The sequence below is a fragment of the Narcine bancroftii genome, chromosome 4 (genome assembly GCF_036971445.1).
Source record: "Narcine bancroftii isolate sNarBan1 chromosome 4, sNarBan1.hap1, whole genome shotgun sequence".
Classification (NCBI taxonomy): Eukaryota; Metazoa; Chordata; class Chondrichthyes; order Torpediniformes; family Narcinidae; genus Narcine; species Narcine bancroftii.
Genome location: NC_091472.1, coordinates 75,367,183 through 75,388,314, shown reverse-complemented (window position 1 = coordinate 75,388,314; position 21,132 = coordinate 75,367,183). Strand labels below are relative to the sequence as shown.

At 40.2% G+C, this 21,132-nt stretch overlaps 1 protein-coding gene across 7 annotated transcripts in view; it reads left to right on the top strand.

The window, feature by feature from the left end:
* The window catches only part of LOC138760695 (utrophin-like), a 632,519-nt gene that overhangs the window by 543,308 nt on the left and 68,079 nt on the right, over positions 1 to 21,132 (top strand). For all 7 annotated transcript variants that reach the window (XM_069931641.1, XM_069931640.1, XM_069931644.1 and 4 more), the window contains 4 exons: positions 12,043 to 12,121; positions 12,365 to 12,428; positions 15,155 to 15,216; positions 16,832 to 16,906. In XM_069931641.1, coding sequence (XP_069787742.1) covers positions 12,043 to 12,121; positions 12,365 to 12,428; positions 15,155 to 15,216; positions 16,832 to 16,906 — 280 coding nt within the window. The remainder of the gene's footprint in view (positions 1 to 12,042; positions 12,122 to 12,364; positions 12,429 to 15,154; positions 15,217 to 16,831; positions 16,907 to 21,132) is intronic.

Genomic DNA, 21,132 nt, shown 5'->3' with positions numbered 1-21,132 from the left:
ATAGGAGCGACTTCATCTCCAACATCGAAGTACTCGAGATGGCAGAGGCCGACAGCATCGAATCCACGCTGCTGAAGATCAAACTGCGCTGGGTAGGTCATGTCTCCAGAATGGAGGACCATCGACTTCCCAAGATCGTGTTATATGGTGAGCTCTCCACTGGCCACTGAGACAGAGGTGCACCAAAGAAGAGGTACAAGGACTGCCTAAAGAAATCTCTTGGTGCCTGCCACATTGACCACCGCCAGTGGGCTGATATTGCCTCAAACCGTGCATCTTGGCGCCTCACAGTTCAGCGGGCAGCAACCTCCTTTGAAGAAGACCGCAGAGCCCACCTCACTGACAAAAGACAAAGAAGGAAAAACCCAACACCCAACCCCAACCAACCAATTTTCCCTTGCAACCCCTGCAACCATGTCTGCCTGTCCCGCATCGGACTTGTCAGCCACACAAACGAGCCTGCAGCTGACGTGGACATTACCCCTCCATAAATCTTCGTCCGCAAAGCCAAGCCAAAGAAGAAGTACAGCGCCAGTAACATGGATTCAAATCCTGCATTCTCTATAAGGAGTTTGTACATTCTCCTTGTGTTTATGTGGCCTTCCTCCCACCCTTCAGAGACATATGGGCATTGTAGGTTCATTGGTGTATTTGGAGGGCAAAGGCTTGTGGGCCGGAAGGGCCTATTACCTTGTTTTATGTCTAAATTTAAATATTTATTCCAATTATCTAATGGGCTTCTTTTGGAGAAATTTTATATTAATTTCAGCTGTGCAACATTTGGAGATGTTCTTAAAACTAATTGCAAGCAGATTTCAATCAATCTGGATTTCACTTTCAATAATCTGTTCAGTCTAACATATTCCACAAATAAGACTCCAAATTTGTCCTGTGTCACAAGTAGGTACATTCTGTAACTAATTTACTACTTGGTCTTTGTTTGGATCTTTCAGAAATTATGCATTTGTGGTATTGGCCTTGGTGTTATGTACCTTGTTAGTGCCCCTTCAAAAATGGATTTGGAGACTGGTGTCATTCTTTCAACCATAGCTCCATGAATCATCACCTTTGAAACATGAAGGAAACATAGCACACAATATTTCCTTTACAAAAAAAGATGACTTTAAAAAAAAAGAGATGAATGCTTTTTGTATTAGTTGCTTGCTGGTTCATTTGCTTTCAGAACCACAAGATAAAATTCAGAAATATAAAAGTGCACTAAGAGTTTATTTTCCAATACCTTTGTACAGTGATCATTCTCTATTTTAATGTTTAGATTTACCACTGACCGATTATTGTCCTCCCATTCCAAACTGGGGGTTCTTGAAAATTAACTGCACAATGGGCAATGTATCTGCTGATGTCACCAGATAATAACTCAAATTAAAAACAGGTTCAAGATTATTGCACCTGAAATAGAAGAAGGGGAGACCATTTAGACCTTTGCCATGATCCACCATTCAGCAAAATCAGTTTGATGTGGTAACCACACACCCATTAATTTTCTTCATACAAACAACGTATCACTGTCTTTATTGATTATAGTCAACAACTGAGCCTCTGTGCCCTCTTGGATGGAACCAAAGAAAAGTGAGCCTCTTTGTGAATATGTTTCCTCTCCCTTGTGTTGAATGGTTGACTCCTTACTTTTGAGTTGAATACTTGGTTCCAGGCACCCCAACCAAGAGAAGCATCATCCTTGCATCTACCCCGTCAAGGCTGGGGAAAAAAAGGCATTTTACTAAAAGTACCTCTCCCTCTTGTAAACTAAAACCTATATAGGCCTCGACTGCTTAATCTCTTCTTGTATGAAAACAAAAATCCAGGAATTAATCCTTTATCACTATTTTATCAATTTTGATATGAGGGGCAGATTTCAATGGAAAATTCCAACTGTGGTCTTGTGTTTTTAAACCTTTTTGCCTGAAATGTCATCATGCCATTTTTAATTTGTTTATTCTGCACACTAATATTTCAGTGATTTTTGCTCAGGATACTAAGATGCCTTTCAGCTTCTCCCCATTTATGAAAGTATCCTATTGCTCCTTTTTTAAATAAAGTAGGTGTCACATTTTTTACATTATCCATTTGCTGTGTTCTTTGCCTATTCATGTGGCTTGTTGTATCACTTTAAACTGCCTGCGGCTTCAGCACAAATCATGCTTCAACCCATCTTTGTATTATCAGCTAACTTGGATATAAAATAATTGGTCTGCTCTCTCTAATAATTTATATAGATTGCTAATTGCTGGGGTCCCAGATCCAATCACTGATGATGCACCCCAATAATTACAGTCTCCCAAGGTGAAAACAATACATTTATTACCACAATCTAATTTTGCTTAACAACCATATGTAGTATCATATTAAAGGCCTTTTAGTAGTCCATTTCAATCACACCCACTGGTTCCAACTTGCATATTTTCCAAGTTACGACCTTAAAAAGCTCTGAGGTTTATGGACACTCTCAAAGGGTGATGAATCTTTGCAGTATGCTGCAATAGCAGAGACCTCCCAGTGTCTTCATTGAGCACCTTTGCTCTGCTATGATAGCGGGGAGCTCCCAGTGGCTTCGTTTAGCACCTTTACTCTGTTTGCTGCAGTAGTGGTTCCTCCCAGTGGCCTACTGTTAAAATTCCACACTCCATTTCCACACTGATATCTGTCCATGGCCTCATCCACTGCCAAACCCAGGCTACCTGCAAATTGGATCAACAACACCTCATATTCTGTCTGGGCACTTTCCAACCAGATGGCATTAACATCGACATCTTGTTTCCGTTAGGTCCCTTCCTGCCTCCCTCTGTCTTCTTTCATCCAGCTCCCCACCCCCTTTCTATCTCCATTCAGAGAGCAATCCGTTTTGAAGAAGGAAGACACCTCAAATGATCTCACGGGGAAGACCTTATCCTGGGAGCAGATGCAATGGAGACGTAGGATTTATGAGAAAGGATGGAATGTGAGGAGGTGTAGCTGTAGGAGTTGGTGGATTTATGGAAAATGCTTGTTGAGAGTTTGTCTCCTGAGAAGGGGACCTAGAGATGGAGAAAGGGACGAGTTTTACTTGAGATGGACAAAGTGAATTTGAGATTGGGGTGGAAGTTCACAGCAAAGTGGATAAAGTCGATGAGCTCATCGTGGATGGATGATGTAGCATAAAATTAGTTGTCAATGAAGTGGAGGAAGAGTTGAGGAGTTTTACTTGTGTAGGATTGTACCATAGATTACTTAGCCAACAAAAAGGCAGGCATAGCTGGGGCCCATACAGGTACCCATGACTACATCTTTGACTTGGAGAAAGTGAGATGAATCAAAGAAGTTATCGAAAGTGAGGACATATTCTACCTGTCTGAGGAGGCTGGCAGTGGAAGGTCTGTTGTCGAATAAGAAACAAAGGACTTTGAGGCCTTCAGTGTGGGGAATGGAGGTTTACCACATATGATATGGGTTTGGGTAAACTGAGAGTAAAGGCAAGTTTGACTTTCTGCTTCATGAATAATTGTTTCAAAATTTGGTCCTGGGAGGATATGTTTTAGAAAAGTTTTGTTGCTGTTCCACATGGATGCTTAAAGACATTGTTGCCTGGCAAAAATCCATACCGGTGTCCATGATTATGAAAGGTGTAACATTTTTGGGACTGTAATTCTCTATGTCAGTGTGCTCAGATTGTGTGTAGTTTTCATTTATCTTCTGCTTCGGGGTTGTGATGTCACAGACAAATACTTCGGTCATAATTAGAGATGTGAAGTACTTCAATTTTGGTACTTCTGTGATCTGCCATAATCCCTGATGTCTATTTGAAGTTTTTGAACCTTCTAATAGTTAACAAATTAATTCAACCAAGATTTTTGATCCAAGGCCACAGAAATACAGTAACCTCCAAGAATATTTTTACTTGCGAATATATATGAAGAAGATATAAAATTGAAATTGGATAAATATCAAGAAAAAAATTTAAATAAAGCAGTAGCGACAGCAAATAAATGTATAGCAGTAACATGGAAAACTGAGAATTTGGTAAAATGGACAGATGGCATATTGAAATGCAAAATTGTATATCTTTAGAAAAATTACTTACAGTTTAAGGAATTTAATTGGAAACTTTTAAAAATTTGGGAACATAGAAACAGAAGTTGAGGAGAAAATTAAAAAACTATTATATCATTTTGTATGGTTTGTTGTTACTGTATTATTGAATTTATACTTTGTACAAAGTATAAAGATGGAAGGGGAAATAGTTAGATCTAAAACTAATATATTATGCTTAAACAGGGGTGACTACCATAGGATGAGGGAGGAATTGGGCAGAGTGGACTGGGAGCACTGGCTAATTGATGAAATAGTTGAGGAACAGTGGAAGATTTTTCAAAGAAATATTTTGTAATGCTCAACAAAAATATATTCCGGTCAGGAAAAAGGGCAGCAAGGGAGGGAAAAATCAACCGTGGTTAACAAAGGAAATAAAGGAGAGTATAAAATTGAAGGCACAGGTGTACAAAGCTGCAAAGAGCAATGGGAAACTGGAAGATTGGGAAAACTTTAAGAGTTAACAAGGGGTTACAAAGCGGGTAATAAGAAATGGGAAAAAGGATTATGAAAGTAAATTGGCACAAAATATAAAAACAGAAAGCAAAAAATTTTATAAATATATAAAACGGAAGAAAAACGGAAGAGGGTGGCCAGGGTTAACATAGGACCCTTGGAGGATGAGAAAGGAAAACTGGTAGCAAAAAATGAGGAAATGGCCGAGGCATTGAACAAATATTTTGTGTCAGTCTTCACGGTGGAAGACTGCCCAAGTGCGGAGTTAAGGATACGAATGTTGGGGAGGGCCTTGATAAAATAGTTGTTACAAAGGAAGTAGTGATGGAGAAACTAATGGGACTAAAGCCAGACAAATCACCTGGTCCTGATGATACGCATCCAAGGGTTCTGAAGGAAATGGCAGAAGTTATAGTTGATGCATTGGTGGTCATATACCAAAATTCCTTGAATTCTGGGCAGGTCCCAGCAGACTGGAAGACAGCAAATGTCACGCCACTTTTTAAGAAGGGATGTAGGCAGAAGACTGGAAATTATCGGCCAATTAGCTTGACATCTGTAGTTGGAAAAATGCTTGAAGCCGTCATTAAAGATGAAATAGTGAAACTTTTGGAACGTAAGGGTTCAATCAGGCAGATGCAGCATTGTTTTAGAAAGGGAAGATCTTGTTTCACAAACTTGTTAGGATTCTTTGAGGATATAATGGGTGTGGTGGATAGAGTGGAACAGGTTGATGTTGTGTATTTTGATTTCCAGAAAGCATTTGATAAGGTGCCGCACAAGAGACTTATCAGTAAGTTACAGGAAAGTGGAGTTCAGGGAAGTATATTGGCATGTATTGAAAATTGGTTGTCTGATAGGAGGCAGAGAGTTGGGATAAGTGGGAGTTTTTCAGGTTGGCAGAGAGTGGTAAGTGGGGTGCCGCAGGGGTCGATGCTAGGCCCACAATTGTTCATCATTTACATTGATGACTTGGAGGAGGGGACAAAATGTGGTGTAGCCAAGTTTGCGGATGACACCAAATTGAGTGGAAGAGCAAATTGTAATGAGGATGTGGAGAGTCTGCAGAGGGATATAGTTAAGCTGGATGAGTGGGCAAAGGTCTGGCAGATGGAGTACAATGTTAGTAAGTGTGAGGTTATCCACTTTGGCAAAAAAAATAAAAGAGCTGAATATTATTGAAAGGGTGAAAAACTACAGCATGCTGTTGTGTAGAGGTACTTGGGAGTGCTTGTGCATGAATCGCAAAAAGTTAGGTTGCAGGTGCAGCAGGTTATTAAGAAGGCAAATGGAATGTTGGCCTTCATTGCCAGAGGAATTGAATTCAGGAGTAGGGAGGTAATGTTGCAACTGTATAAGGTACTGGTGAGACCGCACCTGGAATACTGTGTCCAGTTCTGGTCTCCATATTTGAGGAAGGATATACTGGCTTTGGAGACGGTCCAGGGGAGATTTACTAGGTTGATCCCTGGGATGAAGGGATTGACTTATGATGAAAGATTAAATCGTCTAGGATTGTATTCGCTCGAGTTCAGAAGAATGAGAGGAGATCTTATAGAAACATATAGGATTATGAAGGGTATGGATAGGATAGATGTAGGAAGGTCTTTTGAGCTGGCCGGGGAAACTAAAACGAGAGGACACAGTCTCAAGATTTGGGGGAGTAGATTTAGGACAGAGATAAGGAAAAACAGTTTTCCCAGAGAGTAGTGAATGTTTGGAATTCTTTATCCAGGGAAGTAGTTGAAGCTGCTTCATTAGACATATTTAAAATTCAGTTAGATAAATTTTTACATGACAGAGGAATTAGGGGATATGGGGAGAAGGCAGGTAGGTGGAGTTAGGTCATAAATTAGATCAGCCATGATCTTATTGAATGGCGGAGCAGGCTTGATGGGCCATTTTTGGCCTACTCCTGTTCCTACTTCCTATGTTCCTATGTATTGATACAAATGATAAATAAATTTTTTTAAAAAGAAATGCAGAAACCAAAGCAATGGCTCCTTATGAAATTAGATCCTTTTAGGCCTCCTTTTACTTGTCTACCCTTCTTTCTGTGACTTTGTGAAATACATTGTTCTTTCATGCCTTAAGTGTTGAAATTTAAATTTTGCTCTGCCTTTGTCACAGTACTGAGTTTGAGTGAAACATAAATGTCTACAGATGCTGTGATTGTGGTAAAATACAGAAATGCTGGAAGAACAGCAGGTCTTGCATCCTCCGTGGGAGTTAAAGATTAAAAAACTGATGTTTCTGGCCTGAACACTTCCTCAAGCAAGTTGGCGATTAAAAGAAAGGTCAGGGGAGGAGCGTAGACCAACAGACAAAAGACAGAGGAAAGGTAAAGGGAGGGTGGGCAGCTGTTGGCTCTGCGAATGCAGTGCTACAGACAAGAATACAGAGGGGAAAAAGAAAGAGAGACAGATCGAGCAAGGGGAAAGGAGACATGGGGAAAGATGGGAGTGGGAATGCTCACAGAAACAGGAGGTCAAAGTTAATGCCATTTGGTTGGAGGTTTCCTGGATGGAATATTGGGTATTTTTCCTCCATTTTGCAGGTGGTCTCAGTCTGGCAGTGCATGAGACAATGGGCAGCATGTCAGCAAGGGATTTGGATGGGGAATTGAAATGGGTACTGCTAGGAGATTCCTGCTGTTGTGGTGGACTTGCTCCCATAGGAGGTGCTCCAATTGTGTCCACACCTCCTACAGTCCTTCCAACTGATGCTGAAGAGGTCATCCACTGCATCTGATGCTCCCATTGTCATTTCCTCTACATCAAAGAGACTGGATACAGATTGGGAGATCGCTTTGTTGTGCACCTTGGGTCTGACTGCTACAATGGCTGGAACCTCCCAGTGGCCATCCATTTCAATTCCCCACCCCATTACCTTGCCAGCATGTCTGACCATGGTCTCAAGCACTGGCAGACTGAGACCACTTGCAAATTGGAGGAAGAGCACCATGTCTGGGCACACTCTAACCAGGATGGGATTAACATCAACTTCTCTGGTTTACGTTAACCACTGCCACGCCCCCCCCCTCATCTTTCCCAATGTCTACTTTCCTCTAGCCCCCCCCCCTCTCTCTCTCTCTCTCTCTCTCTCTCTCTCTCTCTCTCTCCCATTTTCCCTCAGTTTCCTTTGTTTCCTTTACCCCATTTCTGCATTCACGGAACCAACCCCCCTCCCCAGCAATCAATTCTTACCTCTCTCTCCATTATTCAATTAAGACCTTTTGTCTGTGGGTCTGTACTCCTCTTCCTGCCCTTTTAATTCAGGATGCCTGCCTGCTTTTTACTCATACTTTGAGGAAGGCCTCAGGCCCGAAATATTGGTTGCATTGCCATTACTTTCTGTGGATGCTGCAAGACCTTCTGAGTTCCTCCAGCATTTCTGTGCTTTTATACTTAGTTCAACCATAACCAGGAAGTGCTGATCTTCCTTTCCAACATAACAAAACACACATTCACATCCTGACTGATTTAAGAATTGTATTTTCCTTGCCAATCTCCCATTACAATCTCCCTCCTTTACAGACTATGCTACCTGCATTTTCCATCTCTCCCACAAGTCCCCTATATTTACCTCTGTCCACAGTGAGAACTACTAATAACTTGTGTTATTAGCTCCTTTGTTTCCAAGATTGTCATTCTTGCCTTTAAAACACTCTCCACTTTTCACAAAGTTTAAGAATCACCATTTAAATGGCAAACACAAGCAATCCGATACCAAGGGATTAGACGAGATAATAATCTAGGCCATCTATACAAATTAAATTATCAGCCATTATTCAAGAAATTACAAGATGACTTAGAACATTGGAAAGATTTACCACTAACACTGATAGGAAGGGTAAATTGCATTAAAATGAATATCTACCTAAGGATACAATACCTATTTCAATTGTTACCAATTCCCTTAACAGAGAAATTCTTCAATGAGCTAAAGAAAATAATAAGGAATTTTTTATGGAAAGGGGGGAAACCGAGGAAAGCGCTAGATAAATTAACAGAATGGTACAAACAAGGGGGCTTACAGCTACCAAACTTTAAGAATTATTATAGAGCAGCACAATTAAGATATCTATCAGATTTTTATCAAACAAGGGAAAAACCAGATTGGACCAGGTTAGAGCAAGATAAAATAGGGGAGAAAGTACCAGAACATATACTTTATAAGTGGGATGAAAAACTGGTGCCACATAGAAGTTCACCAGTACTGCACCATCTGCTCAACATTTGGAAGAAGATTCACGTAGAAAGGAAAAAACAAATTACCAACTGCCAAAATTATTATTGACACAAAATCAACTAATCCCTTTCACAATAGATAACCTTTCCTTTAGAGAATTGGAGAGAAAAGGGATCAAAAGAATAGAAAATTGTTTTTCGGGAAATAATTTATTATCTTTTGAACAAATGAAGTACAAATACGATATAACTCACGGTACAATGTTTGCATACCACCAACTGAAAACCTACTTGAAGGACAAATTGGGAAGCAGGCTGAGGTTACCAGAAGGAAGCAGCTTTGAATATGTGATTACAGACACAATGATAATTAAAAGATTTATAACAAACATGTACATCAAGCTGCAAGAGAAAGAGAACAATGAAATAGGCTGTAACATAAAGATAAAAAAATGAAAAATGGGAAAAGCTATGCTCCGGAACTATGAGAAATACAATAAACTCGAGGTTACGCATGATACAATATAATTGGTTACACAGGCTATATATCACGCCTCAAAAGTTAAATAAATGGGACCCAACAGTATCAGATAGATGTTTTCGCTGTAAGAAGGAAACAGGAACAACAGTACATGCAATTTGGGCATGTGAGAAAGTGGAAAAGTTTTGGGAAGATCTAAATCAGATATTAAATAAAATCACAAAAAGCAACATACCAAAAAATCCATTCTTCTAAGTAATAAAAGAAGTAAAGAATTAGGCCTCAAATTGGATGAAGCACAAAAAAAGATTTATTATGATAGCCTTAGCTGTAGCAAAAAAAATGTATAATGTCAACCTGGAAATCAGAAGAGAGCCTGAGAGTACAGCAATGGTACATAGAAATGAATAAATGTATTTACACCCAATCGGTTCCACACTACGCCGACATGGTGCGTCCTCTTATCAAGACCACCTCCTTTCCCCTCTCGACCAAAGCCAGAGCGGCTTTCGATCGAATCAAATCCAACATTGCCGCTGCAACGCTGCATGCGATCGATGAGTCTGTCCCGTTTCAAGTCGAGCGATGCATCCGACTTCACCCTGGCAGCCACCTTGAACCAGGCCGATCGGCCTGTAGCCTTCTTCTCCATAACCTCCAGGGTCCAGAGAGTAGACACTCCTCGGTTGAGAAGGAGGCTCAGGCCATAGTTGAAGCGGTGCGTCGTTGGAGACATTACCTCGCTGGGAGGTGCTTTACACTGTTGACTGATCAACGCGCGGTCTCCTTCATGTTCAGCAACACCCAGCGAGGTAAGATAAAAAACGATAAAATCGCCAGATGGAGAATTGAACTCTCCACCTTTAACTATGACATCCTGTACCGGCCTGGTAAGCTCAACGACCCACCTGACGCGTTCTCCAGGGGGACATGCGCCAGCGTACAGATGGACAGACTACAGAAACTCCATGAGGCGCTCTGTCATCCAGGGGTCACTAGGTTTGCCCACTTTGTGAAGGCGCGCAACCTACCCTACACAGTCGAGGAGATTCGCTCCATTACCCGAGCCTGTTCGGTGTGCACTGAATGCAAGCCCCACTTCTTCCGTCCGGGGAACTCCCACGTTATCAAAGCCACCCGCCCCTTCGAGCGTCTTAGTGTAGACTTTAAGGGGCCCATACTGTCGACCAACCGTAATAACTACATCCTTACAGCCATCGACGAGTACTCCCGCTTCCCGTTCGCTGTGCCCTGCCCAGATACCACTGCCACCTCAGTGATACAGGCCCTTCACAGTATCTTCGCCATTTTCGGGTACCCCAATTCCATCCACAGTGATTGGGGGTCCTCATTCATGAGCGCAGAGCTGCAACAGTACCTTCTGGAGTGTGGTATCGCTTCAAGCAGGACCACCAGCTATAACCCACGCGGTAACGGCTAGGTCGAGATGGAGAATGCCACCATCTGAAGATCGGTTACACTGGCTCTCCGGTCTAAAGGTCTCCCCACCTCTCACTGGCAGGAGGTTCTAACTAGTGCCTTACACTCCATCCGCTCCCTCCTATGTACCGCAACAAATGCCACCCCCCACGAAAGGATGTTCCTTTTCCCAAGGAAATCCGAATCAGGAACCACTGTACCGGCATGGCTCACCGTCCCTGGCCCCGTCCTTTTGCGACGCCACGTCCGGCACTCAAAGAATGACCCCTTGGTTGACCGAGTGACTCTACTCCACGCGAACCCGCATTACGCCTACGTTGAGTTCCCAGACGGGCGGGAGGACACTGTTTCGGTGCGGGACCTAGCTCAAGGCGTGGTAGGCCCAGCAACCCCCGCAACCCAACCTTCCCCAACTCTTTATTCCCCAAGCCCTGTGCCGGAACAGAAGGACCAACAGCACTATTTGAACAAATTTGGGAACCCGTACATGGAACATAACAGAGAGGGCTTGCCTCGGATCTCCACTCCCTAAAATGATAAGAAGACAAAATGATTTGATCCAGTGTGTAAAAGTAGATGACACAATTTTCTTGTTTATTTTCATTGTGTGATGACATTGTTTAATGGGTTTATTGTATTGTATATGTTGAATGTTTAGTGGGTAGTGGGGGGTGGGAAGGAGGGAGGGAAGGCAGGGGGGAAAAGGGGGAGAAAATGTTTATGTGCATTTTGGTTAATATGGTTCATAGTGTGAAAAATAAAATAAAAAAAAAAACACTCTCCACTTTTGAAGACGATCTGAACAAATTTTTGTTGTTAACTGGATTTTGTACTCTAACCTCAGAGCACTGCTCATTCAACACAAAAAGCTCAACTTGCACTCTGCTCTGTGGTTTAATATTCACAGTGACCTAGCTTTCAATCCCATCCTATTCCCTTAAATATAAACCTTTTTTGTCGCTTTTTATTAATGGCTGCCATTAAACTTCTCTTTTATGTCTTTGGAATTTGCAAGAACTACATACTAGCCTTTCTGAGTGTCTGACAGTTTCCAGTTCCTAAATAGTGGACTAAAAGTTGTTGTTTGACCAGGGAGGGGAGGAAAGAAATACTCAACAACTCGATGTTTGTTTGTTTTATCTGATGTTACATTCACCTGTCCTGATAGAATATTGGTTTTGTTTGTTTCTTTGTTCAAACCAGAACATGGCTGCACAATTCCTAAAAGCAGTATGAATTGTGAATTACATGGCAATCTTGAATTTCATAAGAGCTTAGATTTAGAGAAATGTTTTGCATTCCCTATTGAGAAAATTGATGTGATCATTCCTTTTTGACTGAGTCTTAATGGGATTCATTAATAAACATTGTCTCTGTTGATCATTCCAGGTTGCTGTTGAGGATAGGATCAGACAACTGGAAGAAGCATACCGGGACTTTGGTCCAGCATCACAACATTTCCTTTCCAGTAAGTCAGATGAATAGAAACACACATGCATGTTATATTTAATAATTTTGCAGGCCAACACTATGTGAAGGGGAAATGTGCATATTTACCAAAGCACGAAAGATAGTGACTACTTGCATTGTCACCGAGAAGCAGGGATTCATGTTTTTTATGCTGTATGTGAAATGAATTGTGAGCAATGAATGTGGTATATGCATATTTTGTTCATGGTTGAGTGTTAATCTATCACTTTTACTTCTGTAGCATCTGTTCAGTTGCCATGGCAGAGAGCTGTGTCACACAACAATAAGGTGCCATACTACATCAAGTAAGTTTTCTTCATGTTATGATCAGCTGCTTGGATGGAGATTAGTATTTTCCACATGGCGTGAATAGGAGTAATGGTCTTAGAAAGGCATTACAGATGAGATTCATGTGTAGGGAGTTACAAGTGGGATTGAAGTGACATCATCGATTGTGGGATGAGATTTTTTGTGTTCACTGTTCACTGGGATAGAACAAGTTAGCACTATATTCTGCACATAGTGTTCCCATTGTCATCTCCTCGACATCGAGAGTCTGGGCATAGACTGGGATGCCACTTTGTTAAGCAACTCAGCTCTGTCCGCCGCAATAGTGTGGATCTCCCAGTGGACATCCATTTCAATTCCCCATCCCATTTCCTTGATGATATTGTAGCGCCCCACTAACCAAGATGCGACCCAGTACACAAGATGGCCGACGAATGCAGCGCAGACCCCGCAGGGGCCAATGACCTTTGTCCCAAGTGACCACCTGCACGGCGGGAAACAATGAGCAGTGATAGGAATGATGACCAATCCAAGGCCAGCGCTGCTGTGATGTCACTCCTGTCATCAGCAGTGGGGAGAGAATATAAGAAGAGCTGCCAGTGCAATAAATCAGTCTTCGACTGGGGGATGTCAATCTTTCCACGCTTCACAGTAGTGCGCATGCTACAATATATGTCTGTCCATAGTCCCATCCTCTGCCAGATTGAGACCTCCCCCAAATTGGAGCAACAATAATCTTTTGTCTGGGCAGCCTCCAACTGGATGCCATTCACATGGACTTCTCTGGCTGTCGTTTAAACCTCTTGATATGCCATAAGCAAGGACCAGACTTGTATCATACTATAGACTTTTATTAACAGTAGAAGCCACCTCTACCGACCAGTGGGATAAGTTGCACCATCTGTTATACCAGTAGGGTGGAGCCAATCTACAGTCATAACCAATAGCAAGCAGTCAACATAATACATTACATCACTACACCCCTCCCCCCAACTTCTTCCCCCATTGCCTTCTCCCAGCTCTGTATCTTGCCATTTTACCTCTTTCTCCTTCAATTCTCATCTCTCCACTTATCATATCCAATAGACATATTTTGTAGGTCTGGACTCCTCCTCCAGCCATCATTGTCTCCGTTCTGACAATAGAGTGAAACACAAAAGTCTGCAGACACTGTGATGGTGGTAAAGATGCATTGAAATGCTGGAGGAACTCAACCAGTGTTTCAGCATTCATAGGAAACAAAAATATATTGTTGAGGTTTCGGGCATGAGCCCTTCTTCAAGAAATAGGCAGAATGAGCAAAAACCAGGAAATCTCGGAATACAGGCAGTGCCGGCTGGGGGAGGAGTCATGGTAATATCCATCAGAAAAATCTGATTTCAACTTCATCCTTGCATGAAAGCATCTCAAACTGTATCCTCTTGATAATGATTAGCCAATCAGTGGGAATGATCCTTCTGTTATTCAACACCTTGAATAATTTAAAAAATTATTATATTGTGCTTTTGTCAATGTTATTAATAATCTTTTCACGAAGGGGAAGTGTGGTACTGTCTTAACTCTGAAAGCCATGATCTCAAAATATATGGAGCAATTCCATTTTGGAATTTGGTCAATAAACTGCCACAGAAGCATTGAATAAAATTTGTGGAACCAGTCAGCTTTGATTTAACATAAATGTAAAATATTAATGCTTTTATGAATGCAAATAAAATGGTGACATTTTCAAACAGTGTAACCATTAGGGTTAAAAAATTTAGGAAGAGCTGAATGTGTGAAGTTAATGCAAGTTAGTTTTCATGATTGCTGCTGTGGTTTATTACAGTGGCTTCTTCCCTTTCTGCACTGACTTTCTCCATTATGCCAAGAGATATGGCAGCTTACAGCAGCTGGAAGCTGAAGATGAATAATGGGCCAGATCATTTTGTGGACCTTTATTTCTCTTCCATTCTGGCTCCATAACCAGATTAAATGTTGCTGCTTTTTACCAAGGCCTTCCGTGAATTTCTCTGCTTCTTTCATTTCATAATTTTCTCATGAAATATTTCTGACCAATTATTTTTCCTGATACATGGTTAGTGTCACATTTTGTTTGCGCTCTACTGTAATGTTCTCTGGATGTGTTATTAGATTAAATGTGCAATGTTAATGCTGTTATTGTTGAGAATCTGCTCTATATTGAAATCACACTTTCCTTTATCACTGCAGGACATTGATAATAAGTTATGAATGTATGGTTTGGGAGGACAGGATTCAGTTGTGTAACTCTGTGGCTCCAAGTATTCTTTCTATTTGGATTTTTCTCTGTTTTCTCATTTTGATATTTGGAAATGTAGAATAACTCATGTTTCATGATACATTTTAAAAATTTAATCAGAAAGCGAAAGAGAATTGTGAAAATGATCCATAGTGAGAATTGCATGCAGTTGTTAAGGAAGCCATTTAATCTCTGGAGCTTTTTTCCCCATTCAGCTTACCTATATATCAATCACATTCACTTGCCTTTGCTTTATCTCTCAATAATAAACTTAAATTCATTATTGTCAGTGTGAAAAGCTCCAATTGACCCAGCATTCATGCCATTTTAGGGAAGTAAGCCCTCATTATCTTTTAGTTATTGGGGAAAAAAAAATCTTGCAAATATCATTCCTAAATGGCTTGGACTTAAATGGACAAAAAGCAAAACAAGAAGTTTTGTGGAGCTTCTGCATTTGGAGTTGATCTCTGTGTATTTTCTTTCTAGCCACCAAACTCAAAGTACCTGCTGGGACCATCCAAAAATGACAGAACTTTTCTATTCATTGGGTAAGTGGGCACTGCAAATACTAAGATTTTTGGTGGAGTTGTGGATCATGAAAAGGTTGTCAGAAGGTGCAGCAGGATTTAGGTCAGTTGTAGGTATAGGCAAAGAAATGGCAGATAGTTTAGTGCAGACAATTGGAAGGAGGACCAATGCCAGATAAAAATATAGTTGATGGCAGGACTCTGGGGAAGATTGATGTTCAGTGGGTTCATATGGTGCAAGTTTATCATTCCCTGAAATAGTCAACACAAGTAAATGGAGTAGTATGAGAGGTATAGATAGGGTAGATTGACAATCTTTTCCCCCCAGGTTGGAAATATCAATTACAAAAGGGCATAGATTCAAGATGAAAACTGGAAGGTTCAAAAGACATTTGCAAGGCAAGGTTTTTTTACATGAGGAGTGGTAGATATATGGAATATGCTGCCAGGGAAGGTGGTGGAAGCAGTTTTGATAGCAACAGTTAAGAATCATTTAAGCAGGGATATCCCTCCACCTCCCTCAGGAGGGAGGGGGTGGAAGGATATGGGTCATGAGCAGGCAGATGGGATTCTTTTACATTGTCGTTTTGGTTGGCATGGACATAGTGGGTGAAAGGGCCTGGTCCTTTGTTGCTTTGTTCTATGTTTTATTATTGTGACAAAAACAGCAACAAAAAGATGAGTTTAAATGTTTGACTTTGCTTACATTAAAAATGTATACTAGTACAAAAAAAATTGAATCAATAAATGAACAGGATTATTTAATTTTTAAAATTTAGACATACAGAACAGTAACATGCCCACAAGTCCGTGCCGCCCAATTAACCTACAAACCGTGGTACATTTCGAACAATAGGAGGAAATCTGAACAGCTGGGGAAAACCCATACAGACATGGGGAGAATGTACAAACTCCTTACTTACAGCGCGGGATTCGAACTCCAGTCCTGATCTCTGACGCTGTAACAGCATTGTACTAACCACTATGCCTACCATGACACTCTAAATAAGTTATAAGAGTGGCATAATAGTGGATTCTGATTAAAATAGCTTTGAAAACCCATTTTGCTGATGCTTTGAAAATAAATTTCTTAATGATCCATTCCATCAATTTCTAATTGGTGAAAGGCATGCTTAAAAATGTAAATTTGTTGCTTTGGAAATAGCTTTCAAAATAATTAGGTTTCTTTCCTCCTCAATTTTATTTCCTCCTGTGATGTCATTTAAACTTACATTTTTGGTTTGAACAGTTATTTGCCCCATTTTGAACATCTCTTTTTGATTTCACTCCCCTCTTTTCTCTGTTGCATGCCGAAAACACATTTTCTCTGCTTTTGCTCTCTTTTCCATTTCCCAATTTTTCTAAGACAACATGTGTTCACCAACAGACTGTAAAAGGAGAGTATTATAAATTATTATTCCTTCTGTTCTTAAAATGTACCATTAAATTATGCGTAGTGAATTTCAAGTCAAATAATTAAGAATTGAGCCACTTATTTTCACTTACTTTTGCTTGTAATGTATTCTTCAGCATTTTCTCTCTTTCAGCCATTTATTTTGTCAGGCAGCTGTGTCTCATTGAAGTGGTTCTGTTTACCCTTGAACATTTTCATAATTGCATGCTTTTTTTAACGCAGGTGATTTAAATAATGTGCGTTTTTCTGCTTACCGGACTGCTATGAAGATTCGCCGGCTGCAAAAAGCACTCTGTTGTGAGTTGTCTCCGTATTCTTCACTTTCAATAATCTCCAGTTTTATTTTAGGATTCTGGGTAACTGATCACAGTTGGTGAAAATTTGCTGCAGCAAGTCGACTCACTGGATTCGATTTTGCATCATCAAATGGAATATAGTTTGACACACAAAATGTCTTGATAGCAGTAAACCAAGAAAACTCTGCAGGAAATTTTGAATGGACAGGGAAACTAAAATAAATTATTACATATCACTGAAAGGACTGAGGAAAAATGCAAATTAAAAGAGGAGTGTTCAATCAAATACAAAGAATAAAATAAAGTATATTGGCATTCATTAACATTTATCATGTTATTACAAGGTGATAATTTTGCAAAGACAAGACCTAACGTAGAGGTACATTTTACTGAGCAAATTCACAAGTTCTTAAAGTACAAGTGCAAGTGCACAAGTTAAAGATTCCACTTTTGAAACTGAAGTCTCTTCTCCCCCCCCCCCCCCCCAAATCAACATGATCTACCGGGATCATTGAGGACCACTTCCATTCGACACACATCTTTCAGCGGCTCTTTTCGAGATAAAGATACAGGAGTATCAGAGCTAGTGCTACCAGTCTGAGGAACAGCTTCTTCCCACGGGCAGTGAGAATGCTGAATGACCAAAGGAACTGCTCGCACTAGCCATCCAATACTCTCATATTTACAAAACTCTATTTATTTGTGTATATGAATACTTGTCCTGCATATGCATTGTCTGTCTGTATTTGTGTTACGTCTGGTTGTGTATCTGCGTGTTTTGCACCAAGGACCGGAGAATGCTATTTCGTTGGTGTACTTGTGCAGTTAGATTAACTTGACAGCTTAACTGGGAATCAGAGCAGTCAAGCAGCAGACGAGTTAATTCAGCATGGTACCTTAGAATATGGCATCAAGGTTGAAAAGCCTGGCTTATCTTCAGACAGGTGCCAATGAGTTGAGCAGGGAATGGGATTTCTTATGGTGACCAATGAGAATATTCTGAAGGGAGAAATTTCTGCTCAACGTGACATCAAACAAACATGGTAGTTTAGAGATGGCGGTATAAATTATTTGAGACAGCAAATTATTAAACAAATGTAAATTATTTCAAACACATTAGTGTCTGCTTGGTCCTGAAATTGGTAATATTTGTATGAACTCTGATCATCTATTATAATACATAATAATTGAGATCTGCGTTCTTGGCAACTGCTGAACCAGATGAGAGTTGTGGCATGAATCAAATGCATAGTTCAAGGAGAGCTGATATTGCACTAAATTGGAGGCAGAGCTCTGGGAATGTAGAAAATAGGAAGTGATGTGCATTTCTGTGACCTATTGCTGAAATCATCATACTATTCCAAGAGGTATTTAACCACATGTTGGGTAGTTGCCCGTGATTCTCATTTAACTCTTAAGTAGTTTTCAGAGTGCTGTTAGGGTCTGGGGATATGTTGACTCTGTCATAGTTTGGAATGTAAGGGAGGGACGCACTATATTAAAAAATTGTCAGAAATTCTGTCTTTGAAGTCAAGGCAGTTTTTAAAAAGATATTTGCTCTCCTTTACACCATGTCAAATGGTATAAATGTCAGAAAAATTGAAGCAGTATTTTGTAATTTGTATTTGGAGCTTGAACTCATATTATCAAGATCTGGCAGAAGAATCAATATTTTAAGAATGTTCTGATATGGTGATACACTAATAGCTTCCTGGGAAATTAGGGGAGATAGGCTGGGAAGGTAAACAACCAGTGGGGAGAAGATGATATTGATGAGAATGCCATGTTCTGAAGTTCATACAAAGATACACAAAATAGATTGAAGGAAAAAATTGAAGATGCTGGAAATTAGAAATAAAACCAGGAAATGCAGGTTTGACTGCATCTGTGGAGATTTGAAAAAAAGGCTGAGAAAATGAGAAAACTTTTAAGAGTTGGTGCTGGACTCTATCGGAGACATACTGTCAGTTCTTCCATCCTCAATTTAAATTAAATCATTGTTTTCTCATCTGTTTGGTTTCGATGAGGGATCATTAGCCTGAAATAATGACATTGCTTCTTCCTCTTTAAATGCTGTGCAACCTGTTAAATATCTGCCACGTTTTTTGATTCTGTTACATATTAAGATTGTTGCGTTGAAAGCTGCCAAAGATTGGTCGGTGGAGATGATTTGGAAAAAAAATGCTCTGGCAAAGGAGATTAGAATCCCAGAAAATATAATTTGCATGAAGCTTCACAAAAGTGGAAATGGAATTTAGATCGTTGACTTTATTTAACTGAAAAGTGTATTTGTAAGTGCCAACAGCAATGATCACTGCACTTTCCAAAGAAATTGGCCATAAGTACAGCTGTGCAACATTGTCTTTTTTTTCTTGAATTACTGTTATCTGATTATTTGTGAAGCCACATTTTTGGAATTTCATTTCGAGATCCTGTAACGTTTGTGCCCATTTGTTCTGAGGTCTATTATCAGTGCATTTTGGGTAAATGTGCTGGAGTACATGCTACCCAGTAGCTTTGTTACTGATGCAGAAGGGAAAATGGGGATAACTATTGACTGCAATGAACCCTCTCCCCTGGTATCTGAATTAATAAATTAATTTATTGATCTATGGCTGATTCTGGGTATTATTATGATTTTGTGAAACTTAACTTCAAGATGTAAGTTGCCTTGTGTTTAATATTACAAACTCCAATTTTTGGTAAATTAGGGATTATCACTATAAGGGATAGTATAGACAGGAGGGGCTGAATGGTCACAGTTAACATTTAATATTTCACACAAGCACAACATAAATCACAGCCCAGCAATAATTCAATACATTGGAAGAACTGAGGGAAGATTCGTCATTTTCTGTTCCAGAATTTGATACATTTGCAAAGATGTTGTGATTTTGCTGGAGAGGAAACAACTCTTTGAAAGCAGCTCTTGTGGCCAGCCATTTTTTTGTGGAATTCAGAGCAAAGCATGCTCTGTGAATGACTGGGCCTTTTCGGTAGTTTGACCTGTGCCAGGAGGGTCTTCTTGGGAAGCAAAGTGCTTCATTTTGATTGTGACCAACAGTGAAGGACACTTGGAGAGACTGCTTTATTTTAAGTGTGACTAGCAATGAAGTTACTTTGAGAGACCGGTCGGTGCCAGGGTCTTGGAAGCCTCATGGAGGCCGGCCAGTTCGAGTCTTGCTTACAAAAGAACCAGGAATGTTGTGACCACAGTTCAGGTGGATGAACATTTCTTCAAAGACAACACAAGAAGAATTTGTGAGTCTAGCAGCTCCAGTTTTCCCATCAGTTCAACACTAATTCTGGGCATCAAATTTCAAAGGCCTACACTTCAACACTAAATTTAAAAGATACACGCACGCACGCACGCACACGCACATAGTTGGGGATAGTGTCAAGGATAGCTTAAAGGTTAAGACTACAGTTTAAGAGTTAAAAATAAGTTTTAAAATTGAACACTAACTGATTCATTGCCTATTGCTGCTTGTTACGCACAGTTCATAACACTTGCGTGGCATTCATTTTCCATAATGATGATCGTTCACCAAATGATCCATGACTAAGCAGTATAGAAGTCTCTGTGTCATTCAAAGTGATACTTCTGGGGGCCTCATCATTTAAATTGCCTCAAGATTTTGTTTTGTGATATGTTCTGCTTCATTTGGATGATTAACTTGGTATTCCACGAGTCGAATGAATGGAGCAAAATTGCTTTGACTGAAGACTGAACAAGCACTGAAGCATTTCCTGAATAATTTTATTTAGGAGACAATCTAAACTCTTCTCTGAATTAGGTAAAATACTTTGTTTCTTTTTAATTGAGACACTGATGTTCTGACTAAATAATGAAAAACACCTGTAGATTAAGACATTTTGAATTTAATTTTTTTAAATTAAAAAAAATTAAATTTAGACATACAGCACGGTTACAGGCGCTTCCAGCCCATTAGCCCATGCCGCACAATTAACCTACAACCCAGTACTTTTTGAAGGCTGGGAGGAAACCCACCCAGACATGGGGAGAACGTACATATAGCACCAGATTAAAACCCAGGTTGCTGGTGCTGTACAGCATTGCGCTAACTGCTACACTAAATAAATAAATAAATGCGCGTGAATCAGATTTGCATTTAAAGTGCTAAATATTATGAGAAGAAAGGCCATAGAAGATGAGAAATGCTCCAGTTTGAACACAATGCATTTTGGTTCAGAGAAAAGATATAG